Source organism: Canis aureus, chromosome 29, assembly GCF_053574225.1.
Source record: "Canis aureus isolate CA01 chromosome 29, VMU_Caureus_v.1.0, whole genome shotgun sequence".
Classification (NCBI taxonomy): domain Eukaryota; kingdom Metazoa; phylum Chordata; class Mammalia; order Carnivora; family Canidae; genus Canis; species Canis aureus.
Genome location: NC_135639.1, coordinates 5,514,415 through 5,535,385, shown reverse-complemented (window position 1 = coordinate 5,535,385; position 20,971 = coordinate 5,514,415). Strand labels below are relative to the sequence as shown.

The following is a 20,971-nucleotide window of genomic DNA, read 5'->3' as shown; positions in this document are numbered from 1 at the left end:
AAGTCATTTGACCATTTATGAGCAGGCTTATTCTATTTTATGGGTCTATTTTTGGTCTTTATACCAGTACCACACTGTTTTGATTACTGTAGCTTTATAGTAAGCTTTAAAGTCAGGAAGAAAAATAAATAAATAAAGTCAGGAAGAATGAACCTGCCAGCCTTGTTCTTTTCCTGGATTGTTTTGGCTATTTGGGATCCCTTGAGATTTTTTTTTGATCCCTTGGGATTATATATGGATTTTATAATGGGTTTTCTTATTTCTGAAAAAAAGTCATTGAGATTTTCACAGGGATTGCACTGACCTTATAGATCATTTTGGGTAGTATCGATATCTTAACAATACTAAGTTACCTGATCCATGAACATGGGATGTGTTTCCAGTTGTTTATGCCTTCCTTAATTTATTTCAGCAACAGTTTGTAGCTTTTATTGTATTGTATATGTCTTTTACTCCCTTGGTTAATTCCTAAGTATTTCATTCTTTTTATTTCAACTGTAAATTGAACTGTTTTCATAATTTCCTTTTCAGATTGTTCACTATCAGTGTAGAGAAATGTAACCGGTTTTTGTGTTACTGCCTCTTCATCTTGTTATTTTGCCAAATTCGTTTATTAGTTCTAACACTATTTCTGTGGGATCTTCTAGGGCTTTCTTCATATTAGATCATATCATCTACACATAGAGATGATTTTACTTCTTTATGGTTTGATGCCTTTTATTTCTTTTCTGTGCCTAGTTGGTCTGGCTGGGACTTCCACTATGGTGTTGAACAGAAATGGTGAAAGCAGTCATCCTTGTCTTGTTCCTGATCTTAGAGGAAAAGCTCTCAGTCTTTTACCAGCAAGTATGATGCTCACAGTGGGTTTTTCATTATGTAGCTTCTATGTTTTTGAGGTAGTTTCCTTCTGTTCCTTGTTTGCTGGGTGTGATATATTTGGTGACCTGTTTTCCATGTCCTCCCCCTAGAATGTGAGCTTCACACAGCAAATTCTTTATTCATTGCTTTGGTTGTAACATCTATAACAGCACTGAGTCCCTAATTTGTCTTTGAAAGCATGTACTGAATGACAGGAGTGGGTGAAAGGACTGTGATAGCACATGAGCACATGCGTGTGATGATGCGCCACGTGATATCAGTGGATGTCTACTATGATTTCCACTGAGGAAAAAAAAGTTTTTATGGAAAGAAAGAATGGAAAAAGTATACAAAACTCAATATATATGGCACTCTTTCTGCACACAGATCATGTTCCCTAATAAACAAAAGATATTGCTAAAGGTCTTATTAGTTAAGACCTGGGAGTGTCTCCACTGGGAGACATTTATCAGCACTGAGCTATTTCTTGTGTGATCATTAGGTAGCTCCTGTCTCACCCCTTTCAAGACTTTGTCTCCCTTAAGTTTCTGAAGCCATTAGTTCTTAATGAACGGCCATATTATTTAATGAACGGCTACAGTAACTGACCTAAGTCACATGGTGGAGGTTAGATTTAGACCCCATTTTCCAGCTCTGTTCCCAGAAGCTCCTCAGCCTGCATCAAGCTTGGGATGACACAAGGAGATACCACCGAGGCCTCACTGCATGAACACAGTAACCTCACTGGATCCTACAACAACTCTGTGGGAGAAATAGCTTGATCATTTCCATTTTATGGAAATTGAGGCACAGAGAGGCTAAGTAATTTTCTCAAAGTCACACAAACCTAGTAAAGCAAGTGAAGAAGCCCATGTTGGAATCAAGGCAATCGGGATCAAGATCAGTCCTTGAGAACAGAACACTATGATTAGAATCAAGGACATGAAAAGAATCATGACACCTCAGAATCACAGGGAATGTTCCAGTTTGCACAGTTCTTTTATACACATTACCTCCTTTTGACTCCCCAAAGTCCCTAAGAGGTGGCCAGAACACATACAGTTCTGATTGTATAAAGAAACAAAGGTCCTGAGAGTGGGAGAGACATCAGGGCCCATGGGCAAGAAAATGGGGCTTTTACACCTGCACCAGCCCTCCTGACTCCAGGCTGGCATTCCTTCCACACCCTCTCACCACTTGCTACCTTATAGGTTCCACCACTACCAGCAGAAACTCCACGGTCAAGCCTGGCACCAGCTAGGATGCTGATAACATTGACAATAAAATGATCCTGTGAGTTCTATCAAGAGCCGGAAGCTGAGCACTAGCGAGATCTGAACATCTCTGGTACAGTAATACTAGAACCATCCATTTACAGAAGACTAAACGCTTTTCAAAGCAACTCTCACATTCTCCCACTTGATCCTCCCAAGCCCTGCCATAATGGCTGGACCTTAATGAGCAAATATGCTACTGTTTTTGCTGTTTTTGTTGTTTACCGACTCTCCCTTCAAGATATCAGAGTTCTTACAATAGATCCATAATCCTTTACCTGCAACTGTAAAATCCATAAAGCTCTGAAACCCAAGAGGGTTTTTTTTTTTTCTGTGAATTTGTAGAAAACTAATCTGACAGTCAGACCTTCCCTGAACTAACCTGAGGCTATTTATAATATTAATTTATTCCATTTAGTGTGAATATTCATACATTTTATTGCAAAAACATCAGTGAGCTTAATTACAGGGTGATTAGATCCTGCTAGAAATGTTGTGCAGCAGTGTTACCTTTCTGAAATAAGATTAAGAAATCATCGTTGAATCACATTTGGCCCCAAGAGCTCTGGATGGAGAACTGTGGTCTCCGTACAACAGACGTTTAATAAACTTGCCAGTCCCTGGGTTCGAGTTTTCCATAGATCCTCTCATCCAGTTCCCACAAGGCAGCCAGTATCTCTGCATTTTGTGGTTATGGACACGGGGGCAGGGAGAGATTCAGGAATTTGCTCTAGGTCACAGAGCTACTAAATGCCAGAGCCAGGATCCTCTCCAACTAGAACACAGTGCTCTCAGCATTCCCCATATTAGTACATGTGTGTGTGTGCCCTTGCATGAGTGTGTGTGTTCAGCGGTGGTCAGGGCTTTGTAAAGCATTGAGCAAGTAAAACAGGGACCAAGTGAAGAGAAAGGAGAGAGAAGAGCAAACAGCTGGGAACTTCTAAGTCTACGGAGATCCCTGCCTCTAGTACCTCTTCACTCTGCCTTGCCTGGACGTGTGCATGGTCTACAGAGAAAACAGAGGAGAGATTACAAGTCTATTTATATCTCAAGGACCAAAGACCAAGGGTGGATTTTTGGCCAAGTCTTCTCTTTACAATGATGGTAGACATTGTTGGGGTCCAAAAAAAAAAGAGGGCCATTTCTTTTCTGCATCCAGTGTCTTCTCCCCAGGGGATATTGAAGGTCCCGCTAGAAGGCAGATAGCACGTCACAGGGAGGGCTCCAGCATGGCCTGCCAACGGGTTAACACAGCCTCTTCTCTTCAGGGGCGGGAATACACTCTCCATGGCTAATCTGGATGCATGATTGATCTTTGCCAGCATTGCATGTTTATATTCAATCTTCTGAATTCTCTTCTGCAACAATAATTAATGTCAGAGCAGTTTTTGGATCAACAGTGTATTTTCTGGTTAATGCAACCCTGCACCTATAATAACTCAAAACTGAGATTTATCACTCTGCCATGATTCCCTCTTCATGCTTCATCTCTCCATGTTTACATCTGCTTTAACTTTTTCTAATCTAAAATAAATCAGCATGAAAAGCATTAGATTTTTCATTTAGATTCTCAATTGCCTTTTATTATGGAGATAATATCCCTTATCTGATTGCAAATGCGGGGGGGGGTGGGGGGGGGGATTGTTCCCTTGTTAGGATCTGCAGGAAGATGCCTCAGTCTCTCCTTGCTTCTCCTTCACTTGTGTCGTCAAGAGTGGTGTCTGGTGGGGTTCTGGTTTGAAAATAAGGCAAATCAGCATGGAAGGAGGATCCGTTATTTTCATCCTCCCTCCTCTTGTGAGACTCATGGGAAGCAGCCTCCCTGGCTGCCTAACGAGAAGTGGTCCATGGAGAGTTCACCCTCCGTTTTCCCGCCAGGGTGACTTCAGCCCCTGTGTGTTTGCACGGATAAATGAGAACAGTGATGATGAGGATGAAGAGCTTGGCTGGAGATTTCTATGCCAACATCAGGCATGGGCAGGGGGTGGGGGGACATAACACCATAACACAGGCATGTTAATTACCCAGTTACAAAGTCAAATTTAGCTGAACTATTTTGTATATCAAAGAGGTGGATTTCCCCTGATTCCTTAAGTATTCCTTTCAGCATGTTCTATTATGTTTCCTATCATTTGCAACCTTCTCTCCTTGCTTTAAAATGCGAGCTGATGATTCCAGAAGCTGAATCCATTTCTTGTACCAGGTGGAAACCTCTCTTCCCAGGAATTGTTCCCTGTCACGGGCTACTCTCCCAAGCGGCTTCAAGTATTTCCGAATCCACTACAGTGAAGCTACCCTGACTCGGAACACCTCAGGAAGTTCTGACAGTTCAATCGCCTACTCAACTGTACAACTTTTAACTCAATTGCTGTCATTTTTATTTCTTTCCAAAGAATAGAGACAAAAAAAAAAAAAAAAGGACTAGGGTATTTCCTGTTCTTTGGCTCACCTGTTCACATGGAACTCATCCCCTGGGCCCGTGAGAGAAAGGCCTTTACTATTTCACACTGGTGGCTGCTGTTTGCAACTTTTTTTTTTTTTTTTAACCTAGACTGGCAGAAAGCAATCTAAATGGAGCCCTTTCACATCTTCTCACAATTAGAGAAGGTGATGACTTTTACTTAGTGAGGAATAGCAAAACAGGGTCCTTGATGGCTTCAGAATGGAATATCAACAGCTACACTACAGATTGCTTACCAAGTGCTAGGCACCATACAAAATGCTAAACGGACATTAAATAATCTCCATGGCAACACGAGAAGGAAGGTACCGTGGTGCTGCCATTTGAGAGACAAGGACATGCCATTCTTAGAATTCTTATTAATGATGGTATCAGTAATAGGATGATAAACAGTTAAGCATTACTGAGCTATTGCTTTGAGCCAAGCTCTGCCCTGAGCACTTTTCGTACATCACCTTATTCAACCCCCGAAAATGCACTGGGTGAAGGGAAGGGATTCTTATTAACTTCATTTTGTATATAAAGCAACTGATCCTGGGGAAGGTAAGAGTTCATGCAAAGCCAGAATTGAAAGGAAGTGTGGACTTAGAATAAAAATCTACATGTACTGGAATCAGGGACCCTCACCTCTCTGCCACCCCAACAGAACATGATCCGTTTAATTAAGAAGCCAGAAGTTGTAATGAAAACTTATTACAGTCACACACATACACACACACCCCTGCATATTGCATGATTTCAGTTAAAAACATGCCAGACCAGGTAAAAGTTAAGTGGCAGAAAGCAGATCAGCAGTTGCCAGGGGCAGAGCTGAGGGAAGGTGTTGGGTACAAAAGGCACCAGGGAACTTTCTGGGTGGTAGATATGCCCTACATCGTGATTTGGTGTTGGTTACACCACTGTATGCATTTGTCAAAACAAAATGAACTGTATACTTATACAATGTATGAATATTAATATATGTAAATCGTACATAAGCCTGCATTTTTTAAATGTATCGTGCACAAGCTCCAGTTTAGCTCGGAGTTTCAATTCAACACAGGGTTAGTGAGAGAAATGAGACAGGGACCCTGACCTCAGAGATCTCCTCCTGTTGTGAAAGAGAATCGTCCTACGCACTTACAAACATGAGTTAGCGCAGGACCAGCTTCACAGGCATGAGACCCAGGCAGTGGCACGGGAGCCTGTACTGCAAAGGGCCACATATGGGTTTCATGTCACCATCTTGAAGTTCTTTTAATTATGGTAAAATATACATAGCATAAAATTTAGCATTTTAAGCGCATAATTCAGTAAGTAACACTAAGTACATTCATCATGTCGCGCGATCATCACCACTATCTGTCTCCAGAGCTTTTCCAGCCCCACAGGCTGCAACGCTGTACCGTTAAACACTAGTTTCCTATTCTACCCACCGCCCCACAGCCCTGAAAGGCACCAGTCTACTCCCCATCTCAGAGAATTTAACTACTCCAGGTACGTCGTCAAAGTGGAGTCCGTCATCATCTGTCTTGTCATAACCGGCTTATTTCACCCAGCATAACTCCGTCCAGGCTCACCCAGGTAGTAGGTGGGATTTCCTTGTGCTGTGCTAATAATGTCCTCTGATGCACACAAGGTTTTCATGCTGACCAAGTCTAATTTATCCATTTTTTTTCCTTCTGCAGCCAGTGCTTTTGTGTCACCATCTTGAATTATAAAATATTTTTATCTCTGAACTTGTGTTTTGTAAATGAAATCCCAAGAGGATAGTGGGGGTACTGTAAGCAGAGGACGGGGCAAGGTGTGTGTTTGCTGATTTCCTCACTGCCCATCACAGATGGTCCTCAGTGGCCCCTCGCTGAGGTGAGCCCACCTGGTGGAAGCCTACCTACCAACCTGGTGAGCCTACCACACGTGGAAGTTCAGCAAGACTCAAAGAGAATATGAGGTAAGCGAATCACATCTAGGATCAAGTACGCCGAGTGCTGACAGCCCCAAGGGGCCCGTGCTCCCCCCGGAAACAGACTTACTTACTTACAGAAAGAAGGCAGATTTCTGGGAAACACGAGTGACCAAGCAACCCTATCACAGACTTTCTTCCTCATGTTACGTCCCTGTGTTGGCCACCTGCTTATGCTGCAAATGACAGCTCAGAAGGAGAAGGAGAAAGGGAGAGAGAGGACCCCCAGAGCTCCCTTTTATCTTAGCCCTTCCTCACCCAGCAGGAAACTGAAGGTACAGAGCATTGGTCGAATATTATGTCAAATAAAAGTTAGAGTTGATTTTTGCAGTGTTTCCATTGTTCCAGTGAGAATGAGATACATATATGCATGTATAGCATCAGTGCAAATAAAAGCCGCATCATTTCAGTGATTCCACCTATGAGTCGAATGCTCTTATATTCGTGTTAAAATGGCATTACGCAGTTTAAAGATGAACGTCAAAATTCATGGTAATAATTTAAAATCTAAATTTGTCTTTGCTTAAACCAATGTTAAAGAACCCATTAAAAACCAACAGGACAAACCCAAAGAGAGACAATAAAAGGAAGGAAAAAAGACCTACTTTAGTACCTTGAACAACTATTTCTCCCTGCTGTTCTAACACGAGAAGCACATGTCGCTTTTGCCCTGGTCCCCACGTGTTGCATAATCAAAACTGAGGATGTGGCCATTTATTGCGGAACTCTGTCATGGAAAGTCTTCATATTTTTGTTTCCTGTGTGTCTGACAGCTAGCACAGTGGCACACACCTCCTGGAAGAATGACAAAGCTTCTTTCCTGAATATCACATCAACGGTGAGCAGCAAACAACAAAGCTCTGAGCACATTGCGTCTCCCATATGCCCCTGGGCCCCTCCTTGCATATCCATCAACCGAGACCCCATCCCTCTGGCACACGCGGCCCAGCTCACCACCAACTCTAACAGGTGTCCTCCAACACTACTAGCAAAGTGTAGCTACTACCCCAGAACCAAGTGTTGAGAAGCCAGCAGCATCCAGAACTCATTAGCGAGGAGTGCAGCTAAAATAATGGGTTTCATGAACTTTCTGTGACCAGAGGGCTGGATCAGAGGCATCTGAGCCCTAGCAGAGAGTAGCCGCTTAGGGCTAACCCACTCACCGCCAGCTTCGGGCTGCTCTGCTGGGAAGATGCTCCTTGTCTTCAATAGAAATTGGCAAGCAATTTGTTGTCTACTTTAAGAAAATAATTCCCCCATTTGTCTTCAGCCCTATTTGTTTCTCTGACAAATTATTATTCCTAAATTCTGGATGTCTTCCAAGAATGCTTATTTTTAGAGCTGTCTTGAAGTCCTTTCTGGATGGAGAAGGGATATAAATTAGAACCTAGAGAGAAAATTAAATAATTTCTCTATTTGGAATTTGATTAATGAAAAGGGTAATGAAACAAGGGACCTCCATTTTGGACCTTCACTTGGGCTACCTAAAGCCAAGGTGTATCTGTCGATCACTGCAAATGAGTGGATCCATGGGGAGCCTAACATGAGCATGGACTCAGAGGCAGATCCCTCGCATGCACAGTCTTCAACCATTACCTACTCTGGCCCCAGATTTTCATTTCAAACATACTTTGTGCACTTTTTTGTTTATCCATTCATCCATGAATGCATCTATTCACACGTGTCCCACAATGTTGTTTTTTTTTTTAAGATTTTATTTATTTATTTGAAAGAGAGAGAGAGAGAGAGAGTGGCAGAGGGAGAGGGTGAAGCAGATTCCTTGCTGAGCAGCGAACCTGACGTGGGGCTCGATCCCAGGACCTTGAGATCATGGCCTGAGCCAAAGGCAGACATTTAACCAACTGAGCCAACCAGGTGCCCCATGCCACAATGTTCTTGAAAGTGACCTGGTGTTGGGGGCACAGTGGTAAGCCAGAGGACCTTGAGGGCACCTTCCTTCATGGACCTCCTAGACAGAGGCTCCAAACCTATGTGCCTTCAATTCCAACACCTCATTCTATTTCCTTTTCTGCTCAGATACAAAAATTTGAAATAAAGTTTAAGCAGAATGTTAAAACAGCTCCCAGGATTCCCACCCCTTGGTACACACGTCCCAGAGCCTGTGAGTACAACGGGCTCTCACTTCCACAATTAAATTATATGATATGGAGAGAGGGTTTTGCCTGTATAATTAAGGTTGCCAATCAGTTGATTTTGAGTGAATCAAAGGGAGATGATACTGGGGGTGGGGTGGGGGGGGTTTGACCTAATCAGGTGTGTCTCCAAAAGAAGTCAGGAATGTTCAGAGCAGCAGATTGTCCTTCTAGCCATGAATAAGCAAGCAAACATGTGAACTGCCTATGGCTGGTGCTGCATGGCAGGGACCTGAGGACAGCTTCCAGGAGCTGAGAGTGCCACCAACAGAATGCGGACTCAGTCCTCCGACCACAAGGAACTGAATTCTGACAATAACCAGTGATGTTGGAAGAGGCCCCTGAGCCTCAGGTGAGATCACAGCCTTATCTGACATCTTGATTCAGCCTGGAGAGACATTAGCAGAGGGGCCAGCTAACCCACACCAGGATATCCAGCCTACAAAATTGTGAAATAATAAGTAGGTATCATTTTAAGCCAATTACATGATCATTTGTTTTGCAGGAATAGAAAAATCATACAGATAACATCTGCCAGATTGCTTTTCCCTTTTCTCATAGCCCATCGGAGCTAAAAACAATCTTGCACTAAATTGATATTATCTCAGCCATAAATAAATAAGCACACTGCCTCAGTGAATTATGCAGCATGATCACAAAGAAGCAAACATATTCCTTGCACAGGAGAACTCTGATTGACAGCCCTGTGACCACCACTGGGAGACACTGAAATATATACTATTTACACAGGATGGGCTGAGCTTGATGATCTGGACTCTATACATGTACTTGACAGGCAATGCATTGACATATGTTCCAGTAGATTTGGAAACTTTTCAGCCATTATTTCTCCAAATCATTTTCTACCCTCATTTCTGCTCTACTCTTTGAGATTCTAATTATATGTGTGTTGGATCTCTTGATACCAATGTTGTCCTACAGGTCACTCAGGCTTTCTTTCTCTCTCTCTCTCTCTTCCCCTCATCCCCTCCTCTCCCTCTCCTCCCTCTCCTTTTTCTCGGTCTTCAGTTTAGAAATTTAACTGACCTTCTCTTCTGCAGCATCCAATTTCCTATTAATCCCATCTAGTAAAATTTCCATTTCAGGTAGTGTCATTTCTTTTCCTTCTCTGTAAGTTCTATTTGGTGGATTTTTATATCAACTATTTCTTTCTCCGTCGTGGTAGTATCTTCTCTTAAACCCTTGAATTTATTTTTTTAAAGACTTTATTTATTTATTTATTCATGATAGACATAGAGAGAGAGAGAGGCAGAGACACAGGCAGAGGGAGAAGCAGGCTCCATGCAGGGAGCCCGATGCAGGACTCGATCCTGGGACTCCAGGATCGCTCCCTGGGCCAAAGGCAGGCGCCAAACCGCTGAGCCACCCAGGGATCCTCAAACTCTTGAATTTAAAGGGAAAACAGGGATCCCTGGGTGGCGCAGCGGTTTGGCGCCTGCCTTTGGCCCAGGGCGCGATCCTGGAGACCCGGGATCGAATCCCACGTCAGGCTCCCGGTGCATGGAGCCTGCTTCTCCCTCTGCCTCTCTCTCTCTCTCTCTCTCTGTGACTATCATAAATAAATAAAAATTTAAAAAAATAAAGGGAAAACAATAGTCTTGTAATAGCTTTTTTTAAAAAAAATCATTGCTTTTTAATTCCATCATCACTGTCATTGATAAATCTGTTGCTATTAATCATGATTTCTCCTGGTTAAGAATCATGCTTTCCTGTTCCTTGAATGTCTAGTGAGCTTTGTCTGGATGCTAGATCTTTTTAATTTTATATTATTGCTTGCTGAATTTTGTTGTAATCCATGAAAGAGTATTGATCATAGTTTTGGCAGGCAATTAAACTACTTGTGGAGGAGCCAAATTCTTTCAAGAATTGTTTCCAAAATTGTTATAGGATGGATATAGGGTAGCCTTTACTCTAGGGCTAGTTTGGCATCCATCCAAGGCACGACCCTTCTAGAATCTCTACTGAATTTACCCTCTACTCAGTGAGGTCTTTCTACTCTGGATGGTGAGAAACTTAAACAATCCATGGCCCTGAGTGAGCCCCGAGAATTGTTCATCTTATGGCTTCCTAACAACTGTTCTTTCCTTGTCAGCTGTTCTTTGTCTGGCCTCATGGATTTTCACATAGATTAGTTTTTAGCCACAGATCCAAATTTCAAAACTCTTTCTTTGCCTGGCTCCCTCCTCCCAGGAACTGTGCCCTGCAAATTCTAGCTGTAATTCTAGAGACCACAGGGTTCTACTTACGTGTGATCTTTCTGTGCCAGTACCCAGGAGCTGCCATTCCTTCTGCCTGAAATGTCTTTTCCTTCTCCACCCAGGCCCCATATTCTCACTCTCCCTTCATCTTCCATGACGAACATGCCCAAATGTCTCCTTCTCAGCCTTGCCTACAGCTCAGTGTAGACACCTTGACTTGGCACTCATTAGGATGGCTGCCTTTTCAACAGATGATAAGCAGGGGCAGGAACCCTGCCTTTTGGACCTCTGTGTTCCCAGCACCAGCACAGTTCCTAGCACAGAGTGGTCCTTGATAATTTTTTTTAAGTCAGCCCAATATTTCCTCTTTAATCCATCTGCTCCACCAGAGAGGGAAGAGAACATGGGACAACACTGAGGTCAGTGAGGACCTATGTGGGACCTAAGGACCAGGAGGAGATGCTTGGTGAAAGAGCTGTGGGAAGGAAAGATTCCTGAAGCAGAGGGAGAGAGCAAGTCAGAGCAAAGGTATCATTATCTCTTACCACCAGATCCTGGCATAGTTGGCTTTGTCTACAGTCAACCCCAAAGACCCCTGGGTTCCTAGTCGCTGCTGTCAGGATAAGTGCTGCTCCCCCATCTCCCCACTCCTCAGCACCATGCCAGAAGCACAACCTCAGAGCAAGACATAACTGAGGCAGACCCTCCTCCTCCTGCCCCTGTGTCCCCATGCAGCCTGCATCAGTGATTGGGCCTCACACAACTTTCTCTTTGGAAAAATAGGGCTCATGTGCCCCACACAGCTGTGGTGAGGATCAATGAGGCAATTGAGGGATCAAACAACAGCCCCTTTTGTTCCATCTCTGTCTCTCAGTTCTCCTGGCACACGGTGGCCCAGCCACTCTCCTCTCTGACCATGCCTCCCCTCCCCCGCCCTGGGCCCCTTGGCTCCAGTTTTCTCAACACAGGCCAGTCACTTGGGCTTCTTTGTTGTCTCCTTCTTGGCTTGTGCAGTTGGAAAATATCAGCCTGGAAGTTCCATATTTGGACCTGCATCCAAATCACCTGGATTAGGGGGCACCTGGGTGGCTCAGTGGTTGAGTGTCTACCTTCAGCTCAGGGCGTGATCCTGGGGTCCTGGGATTGAGTCCCACATTGGGCTCCCCATGGGAAACCTACTTTTCCCTCTGTCTGTGTCTCTCTTTCTCTCTCTCTCTCTCTCTTTCTCTCTCTGTGTCTCATGAATAAATAAAATTTTTTTAAATCTTAAAAAAATCATTTGGATTTCATGTTAAAAACAGAAATTTCTGGATCCCACCCTTCCCAGAGTCCCAGGTCTACATTGCTTGAATGTTTTCCTGAGGATTCTAGAGTACACTAAAGCATGAGGGACATTCCATCCTTCCTGGGGGTGGTGAACTCCTTTATATCCCTGTGGCTCTTCGAAGGGAGGGTGCATCTCACATGGAACACGTTCTGTTAACACTTCCTGCCTTCTCCCCAGCTTTCACAGGCAGGAATCAGATGTGTATGAACTCAATTCTCAACAGTCCCTTGTCAAAGGTGGAATTGGCCGCTGACCACAGAATTAGGTGGGTTGTGAGCGGAAACTGTGCATTCGGCTCAGGGCCAATTTGCTGACTAATGTCTGAGTTGCTTGGGGAATGGATTACCCTGAGCCAAGAGCACCGAAGGTTACAAGTCCCTGTCACCTGGCACTCTGAGTGTGGGGGAGGAGGAGTAGGGATGTTCACCCCCAATTTAAACAGGACTGCATGCCCGGAGCAGTCTCCTCTAAGCACTGGTTACAATCAGCCTGGTCCCAGGGGCCACGCCTTCGCAGCAGGGTTGGGGACAGCAGAGAAAGGCAATATTGGAACGTGAGTAGCAACAACTCACCTTGATGAGATGCTGCCTCTCTGCCAGGCCTGAGGCTTAGCCTTTTGTATAGATTGTCTCCCTTCATCCCTGCGGCAAACCTAGGAGGTAGATGTCATGGTTCTCATGAACACAGGTGAGGAAACTAGGCCTCAAAACAGTCAAGAAGCTTCCCAAGGCCACTCATCTAGCAAGACCCCAGGTTCAAGCCAGTGTCCTCACACTTAGCCACATGGCCACCGTTCACCTCCCATCACCCCTCCCTTGGTTTGGCTGAAATGTGGACACTGAGTCCCCGACCCATGCCCAATGTCCTGATGCACACTGACCACAGCAGTGTCAGATAGATCTCAAGGGACTGCAAGTGTTCCAGATCGAGTCACGTGTCACCTCTAACAGAGCATTCACAGCACAGCTATTCTGGAGACCTCAACCACCAGAGGTGCCTGCTGATGCCACAAACTTCATTTCAGCCCTCCGACCCACGGCACCTGCTAAGAACCTTGCCCTCTAATGTCCAGCCTCCCACTGACACCTGTGGGGAGAGCCTGGAAGAATGTGCCGAGTGAGCAGCCCAGAGACCCCACAAGTGATTGTTTCATCTTTTGCTTCCTGGATTTGCCTCCTCCTGCACCTGCATGAAGACCACCAGCTGCTGTCAGCAGAGAGGTGAGTGGCCGAGGCTCCCATCCGAGCACAAGTACACACACAGGCAGAAGCAGGGCCTGGGGTGAGGCAGGGGTTCCTGACCTGCCAGTGGGGCGGCAAAGGTGATGGGAATATTTATTGTCCTTTGTCCAATGGCCTTTTCTCAGTGCTCTTTCCTTGGAGAGCTCACTGCCTACACCACAGCCAGAGCCACCGGCCGATCTAGCAGAAGCCTTGCTGGAGGCCAAGACCTCAGGAAGAAACATGAGACCGTGAAGACTGATCTGGCCACGTCTCTCTGGCTTGATTTGGAAATGGGCACATCATTTTGCCCCGTTTGGTAACTGTGAGAAGAAAGGGAATATTTGTTTTACTTCCTGTTTCCTCTCATTGACTTCTTCATTCTCCAAATAAAGTTATCTTGAAGTCCAAGCACCTAAAACCTGAGTACTTCTATCTCCTATGACCTAGGGCTCACCCCAACCCAAGAAGACATTCGGCAAAGCCCAAAGTGGCATGTCTCAACCCTGGTGGGACATTAAAACTACCTAGGGGGGCGCTTCCACTTCCAGCTACGATGGAGCAGAAAGACAAAAGCTATGAAGCAATGAGGTCTATGATCCTGGAGGGAGGGGGCATGACAGGAGGAAGCCCTACAATTGTCCCTACCCAGAGGCAGTTTTCAGGCTGAAGAGCACAAAGCAGAAGCTCAAGAGAGGAGCATTGAGCAAAGGAGGCAGAGATCAAGACTCCAAGAAGCTGAGCCAGCTAGAATTTGGGGCTAAATTCTGAAGAGGAGTGAACTGCAGGGAAAGAGAACTCCAGCAACCAGCAACAGGTCCCTCCAGTCTCTGGCTGAATACTGATTTTCGCATGCTTAAGAGAAAACTGCATAAAACCAGAAAAAGAACTACCAGAAAGTAGTAGGTGAGATGATTCTAGGACCTTTCCCAGGGCTGGAAACAGTTCATGCTCCTACTGGCCCTGGTGGAAAGTTCTCCCCCACACACGGGGCATTAAGTAGAGTCCTCCCAAGGGTTGTACTTTGACAGTGGGGGCTCAATTAGCCCTAGGCCAGGGCTTCTCAGCCTCCACACTGTGAACATGTCAGGCCAGGTGAGTCTTTGCTGTTGGTGGTGGAAGACAGCCCTGGACACAGCAGTATATCTAGCAGCATCCCTGGCCCCTCCTCAGTAGGTACCAGTAGCATCTTCCCCACGCTGTGACAACCAAAGTGTCTCCAGGCTTTATCAAATATAGCCTGGGGACAAAATCATCACTTATTGAGGACAAATCCCCTAGATTAAAGTGTGCGGAAAAGTCAGCCTCACAAGGATCAGACCATTTGCAGGTAATTTCACCTCACACGGGAACTAAGTTCAATCCTCTTTAAAGGAATACAACACAACCCCACACACCTGCCCTGGGTCACAATGGCCTTGGCTGGGCTATGAGCATATATCAGTGTTAAAAGTTCACCATAAGGAAATAACCCAAATGGTCCATCAACAGATGAACAGACTTTTTTTTAATGTAGTATATACATGCAATGGAATATTATTCAGGCTTAAAAAATGAGAAATTCCTACACTTGTGACAACATGGGAGAAACCAGAGGATTTTACATTCAGGGAAATAAGTCCATCACAGAAGGACAAATGCCACATGATTCCACTTATATGAGGCATCTAAACCAAACTCGTAGAAGCCAAAAATAGAATGGTGGTTGCCGGGGACTGGGGAAGGGGAAACAGGAAGCTGTTGCTCAGTGGGTGTAAAGCTTACATGATAGATTAGTGAGTCCAGAGCTCTGCCGTACAACACGAGTGCCTATAGTTAACAACATGGAGTTAACACCCTTTAAAATACAGTAAGAGAACACATCTCACGTTAAGCGTCCTTACCAACAAAAAACAAACAAAAACAAACAAACAAACAAAAAAGTCACATGCACAAGAAAATAGGAAATGTTTAGAGGTGATGGATACGTTTAGAACCTTGATTGTGGTGATTGATGGCTGTCATGGGTGTGTGCCTATGTCCAAACTCATCAAAATTTATACTTTAAATGTGTGCAATCTTTGCATGTCAAAAAAAATTTAAAAATAACAGTTTGCCATGATTCTTGCAGTCAGCCAGAATTGAGCATCACTGCCAAATCCAAAAGAAAAAAAAAAGGATGAGTAGGAAGGAGAGATAGAAATAATAGAAGTTTTAGGAAATCTTAAAAAGCATAGCCACAAGGCGATTACCACATACAGAAATTTTCTCTGGCTCATCTAATGATTAAATGTATTAGAAACTGTCACCCAAGAGAAGACGGATGGATGAGACTTGACTTGCATGCCCCAGCCTGTGCCTATAAGCAGAAAGTTCTCAACAATCAATTAGGAGATGCTAGCTCATATCCATACTCTAGGAGATGCAAGCACATCTCTGAATTCCACGTGGTTCCCCTCAAGTGGAAACCATCCCTGCTCTGCTTCTGTAAGGACTCTCGGGATGTGGCCATGTTTGCAGTGTGATCAGTGGCTAGGACTCAAGCGCAGGTCCGTCCCATTACTTGGTTCTGGCTATTTTTAAGTCTGAAGTCTATCAGATATCTAGGCAGGGAGAGAAAGGCCCTTAGCACACTGTGTTTTTAATAGTTTGGAGCATTTTGGAATCAGCAGGGATCAAGGCGTTGCAAACCCCTCGCCACCATCTATTTCCCATCCTACTTACATTTCAGACAAACAGGTCAGCTGTACATTCCTATTAAAAGGCAGTTTAAGTAAGGGAACAAGTGTGGCTGGACCACCCCTGGGACAGAGTTGGGCTGAGCCACTGCTTATCTCAGATGAGAGGCAGCCTCTTCAGGCATTAACACAGCCCAGGACAAAGACAACAGTTTTAGAGAAATGCCAGTTTTAGACATTCAACTCCACTGGAGTGGATTTGTAGGTCCTCATGGGAGGGACTTGAAATGCATAAGGTTTTTACAGAAACAAAATTTCCAAAACTCACTTTTACTGGAGAATCAGCTAGTTTCTTTAACTTAGCACCTCTGTGCACTGAGCATTCATTTCAGTGACCCTGTTCATTTCTCACCCCATCAGGTACTTTGTGGTCACAGCCCAGGCAGGTTAACCCATGGCCTTGGAGCTGGCGAGAGAGAAGGGGTCACTGGGGCCAAGTCTAACAGGGCCCCAAGACTGTTAATTGGGCTCTATCATCAGTTCAGCTTGGAAACTGAGCAAGGAAGTTGACTCCTTCCTGGAATTCCTAATTTAAACAGCGCTGACATGCCCCAGTGGGAATAATATGAATAGTTCAATGGATATGGAATATTTTAAATTCTGACATGTTTGCCTCTATAAGGGCAGAGCTCAGAAGTAAGAGGGAAAGGAGGCAAGGATCCGATGTTGGGTTTCAAACCTGACCTGCCCCTGAGCAAAGTGGGCCCTGCCTAGACCACTTCCCAAATCACAGACACGGTGAGGTCCGTCCAGCTGGGGGCCTGATGGCTATGGGAGGGCCTCAGACTCATTTTCACATAAGAATCAAGACTCCAGGTTACTGCCAGGTGGCAGGCATACAACCTCCACTTGTTGACTGTAACTGGTAATTGGGGGTGGGAGGTGTGGGGGACACAAAGCAGCAGCTGTGACTGTCAGCACGCTTAAAGCTTTTTACAATCTCCTGCAAAGATGTACTTCTCCACATTGTCGCCTTGAGTGTCGCTATAGGGAGAAATGAAGTTTTATTCATAAAAAAAAAAAAAGAAAAGAAAAAAACAGGACACCAGAGCTGCTCTCTGTCACTTAAGGCTTAAACTGGAGCCAAGAACACGTCTGCAAAATGCAAGATGGCATAATTCAACAAGTCTTTCTCTCTCTGGAGAATCGAAAAGTAACCTGAACTAAAATTATACAATGATAAAATTCTGTCTCCATCCAATTAATTACTTGTGAATAATAATATCTCTGGTTTCCTTCAATTATATTCTAATTGCACACCTTTTGCTCTGGTTGATTGGACAATGAACTAATGAACAACTATTACTGAATTTAATTAACGCCATTATTTCTGAGGCCTCTATATCTCTGTTGTGAACATGGAAATTCACAATCCCAGGGCTGCAACTGGAAGAAGCCAGCCTTGAACCCTGCAGAACAGGTTCTGGCATTGCCCTGAAATGAGGAAGCCCGGAGTGGGGAACAAAAGATGTGGGGTCTTTGCCAGCATTCAGGGCGAAGGCCCTCCTAACAACGGGCATCAACATTCGGAAAGGTTCCCATTTCAAAAACACTGATAATTTACCTGTTACCTTTATCAAAAGAGATAGGTAAGTGAGCTATAGAGGAGTCAATTACGACGACATTCATAATTTATTACATGTACAGTAACGAGCGGGTCGGATTTCATGCGTGTTTACTCTCTGAAAGATAACTGCTCGTGCCTCACACCAGTTGCAGAATGCAAATATGTCTGAGGGATGTGTTTATCTCACTTTGACATTCTAAACTCCAAAATTCTCTTTTTCTCCTCCCCCCCATCACCCTCCCCCCCAAAAAAGTCGCTTCTGTTTAAAAATTAGGACTCCCTCTCAAAGGAGCAAAAAGGCCACGCTTCCGGGCCTGGCTTAAATCATGCAATTTTAACTCCAGCAAGGCAAGCCATAGATACTTTTTCTACATAAGGCGCCAGGAAACAAATGGGAATTTGTTTCTAAAGACGGATGATTACAAACGAACAGAGCTAGGGCTCTCTAACTGGCAGACACATCCTGCGGTTTCCAAACGCGGATACAAATGAGCTCGCTGGTCCCTACTAAGTGTTTGCAAATGCAGACGTGGGTCATGTGTAAAGGACACTCCTGCGATATGCTGCCCCCCGCCCCCTTCCCGTATCTCAAACACTGAAAGGAGAGGCGAAAACGTCTTTTCCCAGCTTGCCGGGGGAATCGTACAAATAAGGCGATTCATGTATTAGACCAGTCAAAACACCTGCACCATCCGGCGAGGGGCGCCTCCAGCTTCTCCGCATCAGCGGTGCGCCCACCGCTCCCCCCAGCTCCAGCCGTACCTCATATCTGCCGGCCGCCCGCTCGGCCGTCTCCAGGCCTTGGTACATCTGGATGATGCAGACTTGGGCTCTTCTCTGGGCGGGGAACCAGTTACTCTTCACGAAATCCATGACCATCACATGGTTTCTCAAGCCCGTACTGAATGCTCTTATCTGAAAAGTCGGGTGCCCGGCCGTGTCCGAGTGGCGGGTGGCGCACCCCTCCTGATGGGTGTTTGTAGGAATTCCAGGGTGCCGCATGATACTCGGAATCTTGTGACTTCAGCTGGGGAGCCTGGCAGACACGATTTTCTTTGTCTGATCCAGGTATTGGGTGCGGCAGGAGAGCCTCGGGAAGGGCCCCAGCGGGGACGGTCCTGGTGCCCGGGCCCCAGCCGCAAAGGGGCCGGCCGCTCCGGGGTGACCTCTACGTGCCTTCAAAGCACGCTGGCCGCCTGCCGTCCCTCGTCTCCGGCGCCTCTACCTGTGTTCTCGGGTCACCCAAAGCCGTCTCTGGTTTCAAAGGCCCCCCCCTCTTTCCCGCTGTCCCCAGCCCTGCCGGGTGCAGAGAGGTTCCACGTGTCCTGCGGGTCGGGCCCCTCGAATCCCGACGGATTCTTGACTGCGCCGCGCAAAGGAGCCACGGGCGACCCCCGCTGCCTCTGCACAATCCCTGCCTTTTCTCCCCAGGAAGGAAAGGATCGAGCGCAGGCTCCTGCCGACACGGAGAGTGACCTCAGCCCCGGGCAGATAAGAAACACATTCAAGAGAGGAAGAGGGCCCGGCGCAGAGGAGCGACGATGCAGCAGGCGATGGAAAGCCCGCTCTGTTAGGAAGCGCTGTGTCCCTGGCGGGCGGGGACAGCGTAGTGACGGCTCTGGGCCCGAGCCAGGCAAAGTCCCGCCACCAGCCTGAGCCCGGGTCTCCCATGAGGACAACTGGAATCACCAACTCACAGGGACACCAGGGGAGTGAGACGGTGAGGAAAGAGAGGCGTGTCGCACGGTCACCTGGGCATCCTTTCCAAGGCCTTGGTACATGGTTGCGTGGTTGCGTGTCTTCTGCCCAAGTTACGTGGCACAGTTCTCTCTCTAACCAGTGACGTAGTGGAGATTCGCACGATGCTGAGAATCACTGGCTTGTGAATCGTGTGGAAATGCAGGTGCATGACGTACGCCTACTCATTTCATTTCACGTTTTGGTACCATTTCTGTTAAGCCAGTAATATAGAAGGTGGAAATTACCAGACTTAGATCAAGGGTTGGGCCAGGAGAGAGCTGATGACGGGCACGGCGGCCGTCTTCCGAGTCCTCACACAGCTCTCTCCTCTGCGGGCCACTCCCTCTCGGCTTTCAGCACAGATGCCCCCTGAACAATCCTCCGGCCCCACTCGAAGGCTCGGGCGGGATGGGGGACCGGGGGGGAGTGGGGAGAGGCTAAATGAGCAAGTGACTCCAAATGCATTCCCCTGGCCCAGAACCAGACCCCCTCCTGCTAGAGGCGGCGGCTGGCCAGGACCTGGACTGGAAATGTTGAACTCCCACCTTTTGAGGCAACGGGAATGTTGAAGCTGAGAACGAAAACAAAGGAGAGGGAAAGAGCTCAGAGAAAATTTAGGCCGATGTTCTCATTTGACTGTTAAGACATGAGACTCATAGTCATTCACTGTGATCCGCACTGTGAAGCGGGGTTGACTGTCCCTTAAGCAGAACACTGTCCGTTCTCCCCGTGGTCCTCCCCAGGATGTCAATGAAGTTGTCAGGACCCAGCTGATGGCAGCATGGTTCCCACAGGAAGGGCGACACACCAAGATCCAAGCCTGAGAGCCAGGCTGGATGCTCCCCAGTGAGTTACACCATGGGGTGCCATCTGAAATTTGGAAGCTCTTTGATCAAGACAGCCCGGAGAGAAATTTGAGCAATAAAGAAATAAAATTAAACAAGGACAGAAAGGGAAGAGGGCATTTGCTTGGCTCTTTGGGTGCTGTGAACACTATTCCCTATATCCAGTCACCATTGAACCAGCTCCTACTGATGCCTATCTGTCCCCATCCAGCAGTGGCAAGCGGGAAGGGAAGGGAAGGGAAGGGAAGGGAAGGGAAGGGAAGGGAAGGCAAGGCAAGGCAAGGCAAGGCAAGGCAAGGCAAGGCAAGGCAAGGCAAGGCAAGGGAAGGGTAATCTGTGGAGACTCCAAAGATCACCAAGGCTGTAGGTGGCTCTTCCCTCTGCCAAGGTCATAGGCAGATCTGGGCTTCCACCAGCTTCTGCAGCCGCAAGAGAAAGCACTAGTGTGACCTTGCATAGGTCTTCAGAATTCTCGGCCCTGGAAGGAAACCTCAGCACTGTCAGATCCAATCCCTCATCACCCGGAGCAAGAAGCAGAGGCCCAGGGGGAAGGAAAGAGCACAGCCGGGGGATGGACCCCCAAAGTAGCATGTGATTAGATTACAGACAAGCCCCCTCCCATCAGCCTTCCGTTCCTTTGTCACCAAG

General features: G+C 46.2%; 1 protein-coding gene and 2 long non-coding RNA genes across 21 annotated transcripts in view; 2 read left to right on the top strand and 1 right to left on the bottom strand.

Annotated features, from left to right (window-relative positions):
• Window positions 1–19,298, bottom strand: part of C29H10orf90 (chromosome 29 C10orf90 homolog) — a 212,734-nt gene extending 193,436 nt beyond the window's left edge. For 3 of the 17 annotated variants that reach the window (XR_013367692.1, XR_013367693.1, XM_077877234.1), the window contains exon 1: window positions 18,501–19,278. Coding sequence is in view for 8 of the 17 variants with exons in the window: in XM_077877234.1 (XP_077733360.1) it covers window positions 18,501–18,740 (240 nt within the window). In the remaining 9 variants the exon portion in view is untranslated. Of the gene's footprint in view, window positions 1–1,705; window positions 1,779–18,500 lie in introns of those variants that run through there. The other 14 variants (XR_013367690.1, XM_077877229.1, XR_013367695.1 and 11 more) reach the window with 12 other exon arrangements.
• Window positions 1,825–7,800, top strand: LOC144300947 (uncharacterized). Of its 3 annotated transcripts, none has more exons than XR_013367700.1 (4): window positions 1,825–2,205; window positions 6,413–6,523; window positions 6,616–6,810; window positions 7,309–7,800. It is a non-coding gene; the product is annotated as an uncharacterized LOC144300947 (long non-coding RNA). The 3 variants fall into 3 exon arrangements; XR_013367701.1 differs by lacking the exon at window positions 7,309–7,800 and adding an exon at window positions 6,019–6,156 and having other exon boundaries at window positions 6,616–6,962; XR_013367699.1 differs by lacking the exon at window positions 7,309–7,800 and having other exon boundaries at window positions 1,827–2,205; window positions 6,616–6,956.
• LOC144300764 (uncharacterized) lies at window positions 12,387–13,864 on the top strand. Its single transcript, XR_013367544.1, has 3 exons — window positions 12,387–12,499; window positions 13,259–13,454; window positions 13,601–13,864. It is a non-coding gene; the product is annotated as an uncharacterized LOC144300764 (long non-coding RNA).
• Window positions 19,299–20,971: the final 1,673 nt, after the last annotated feature.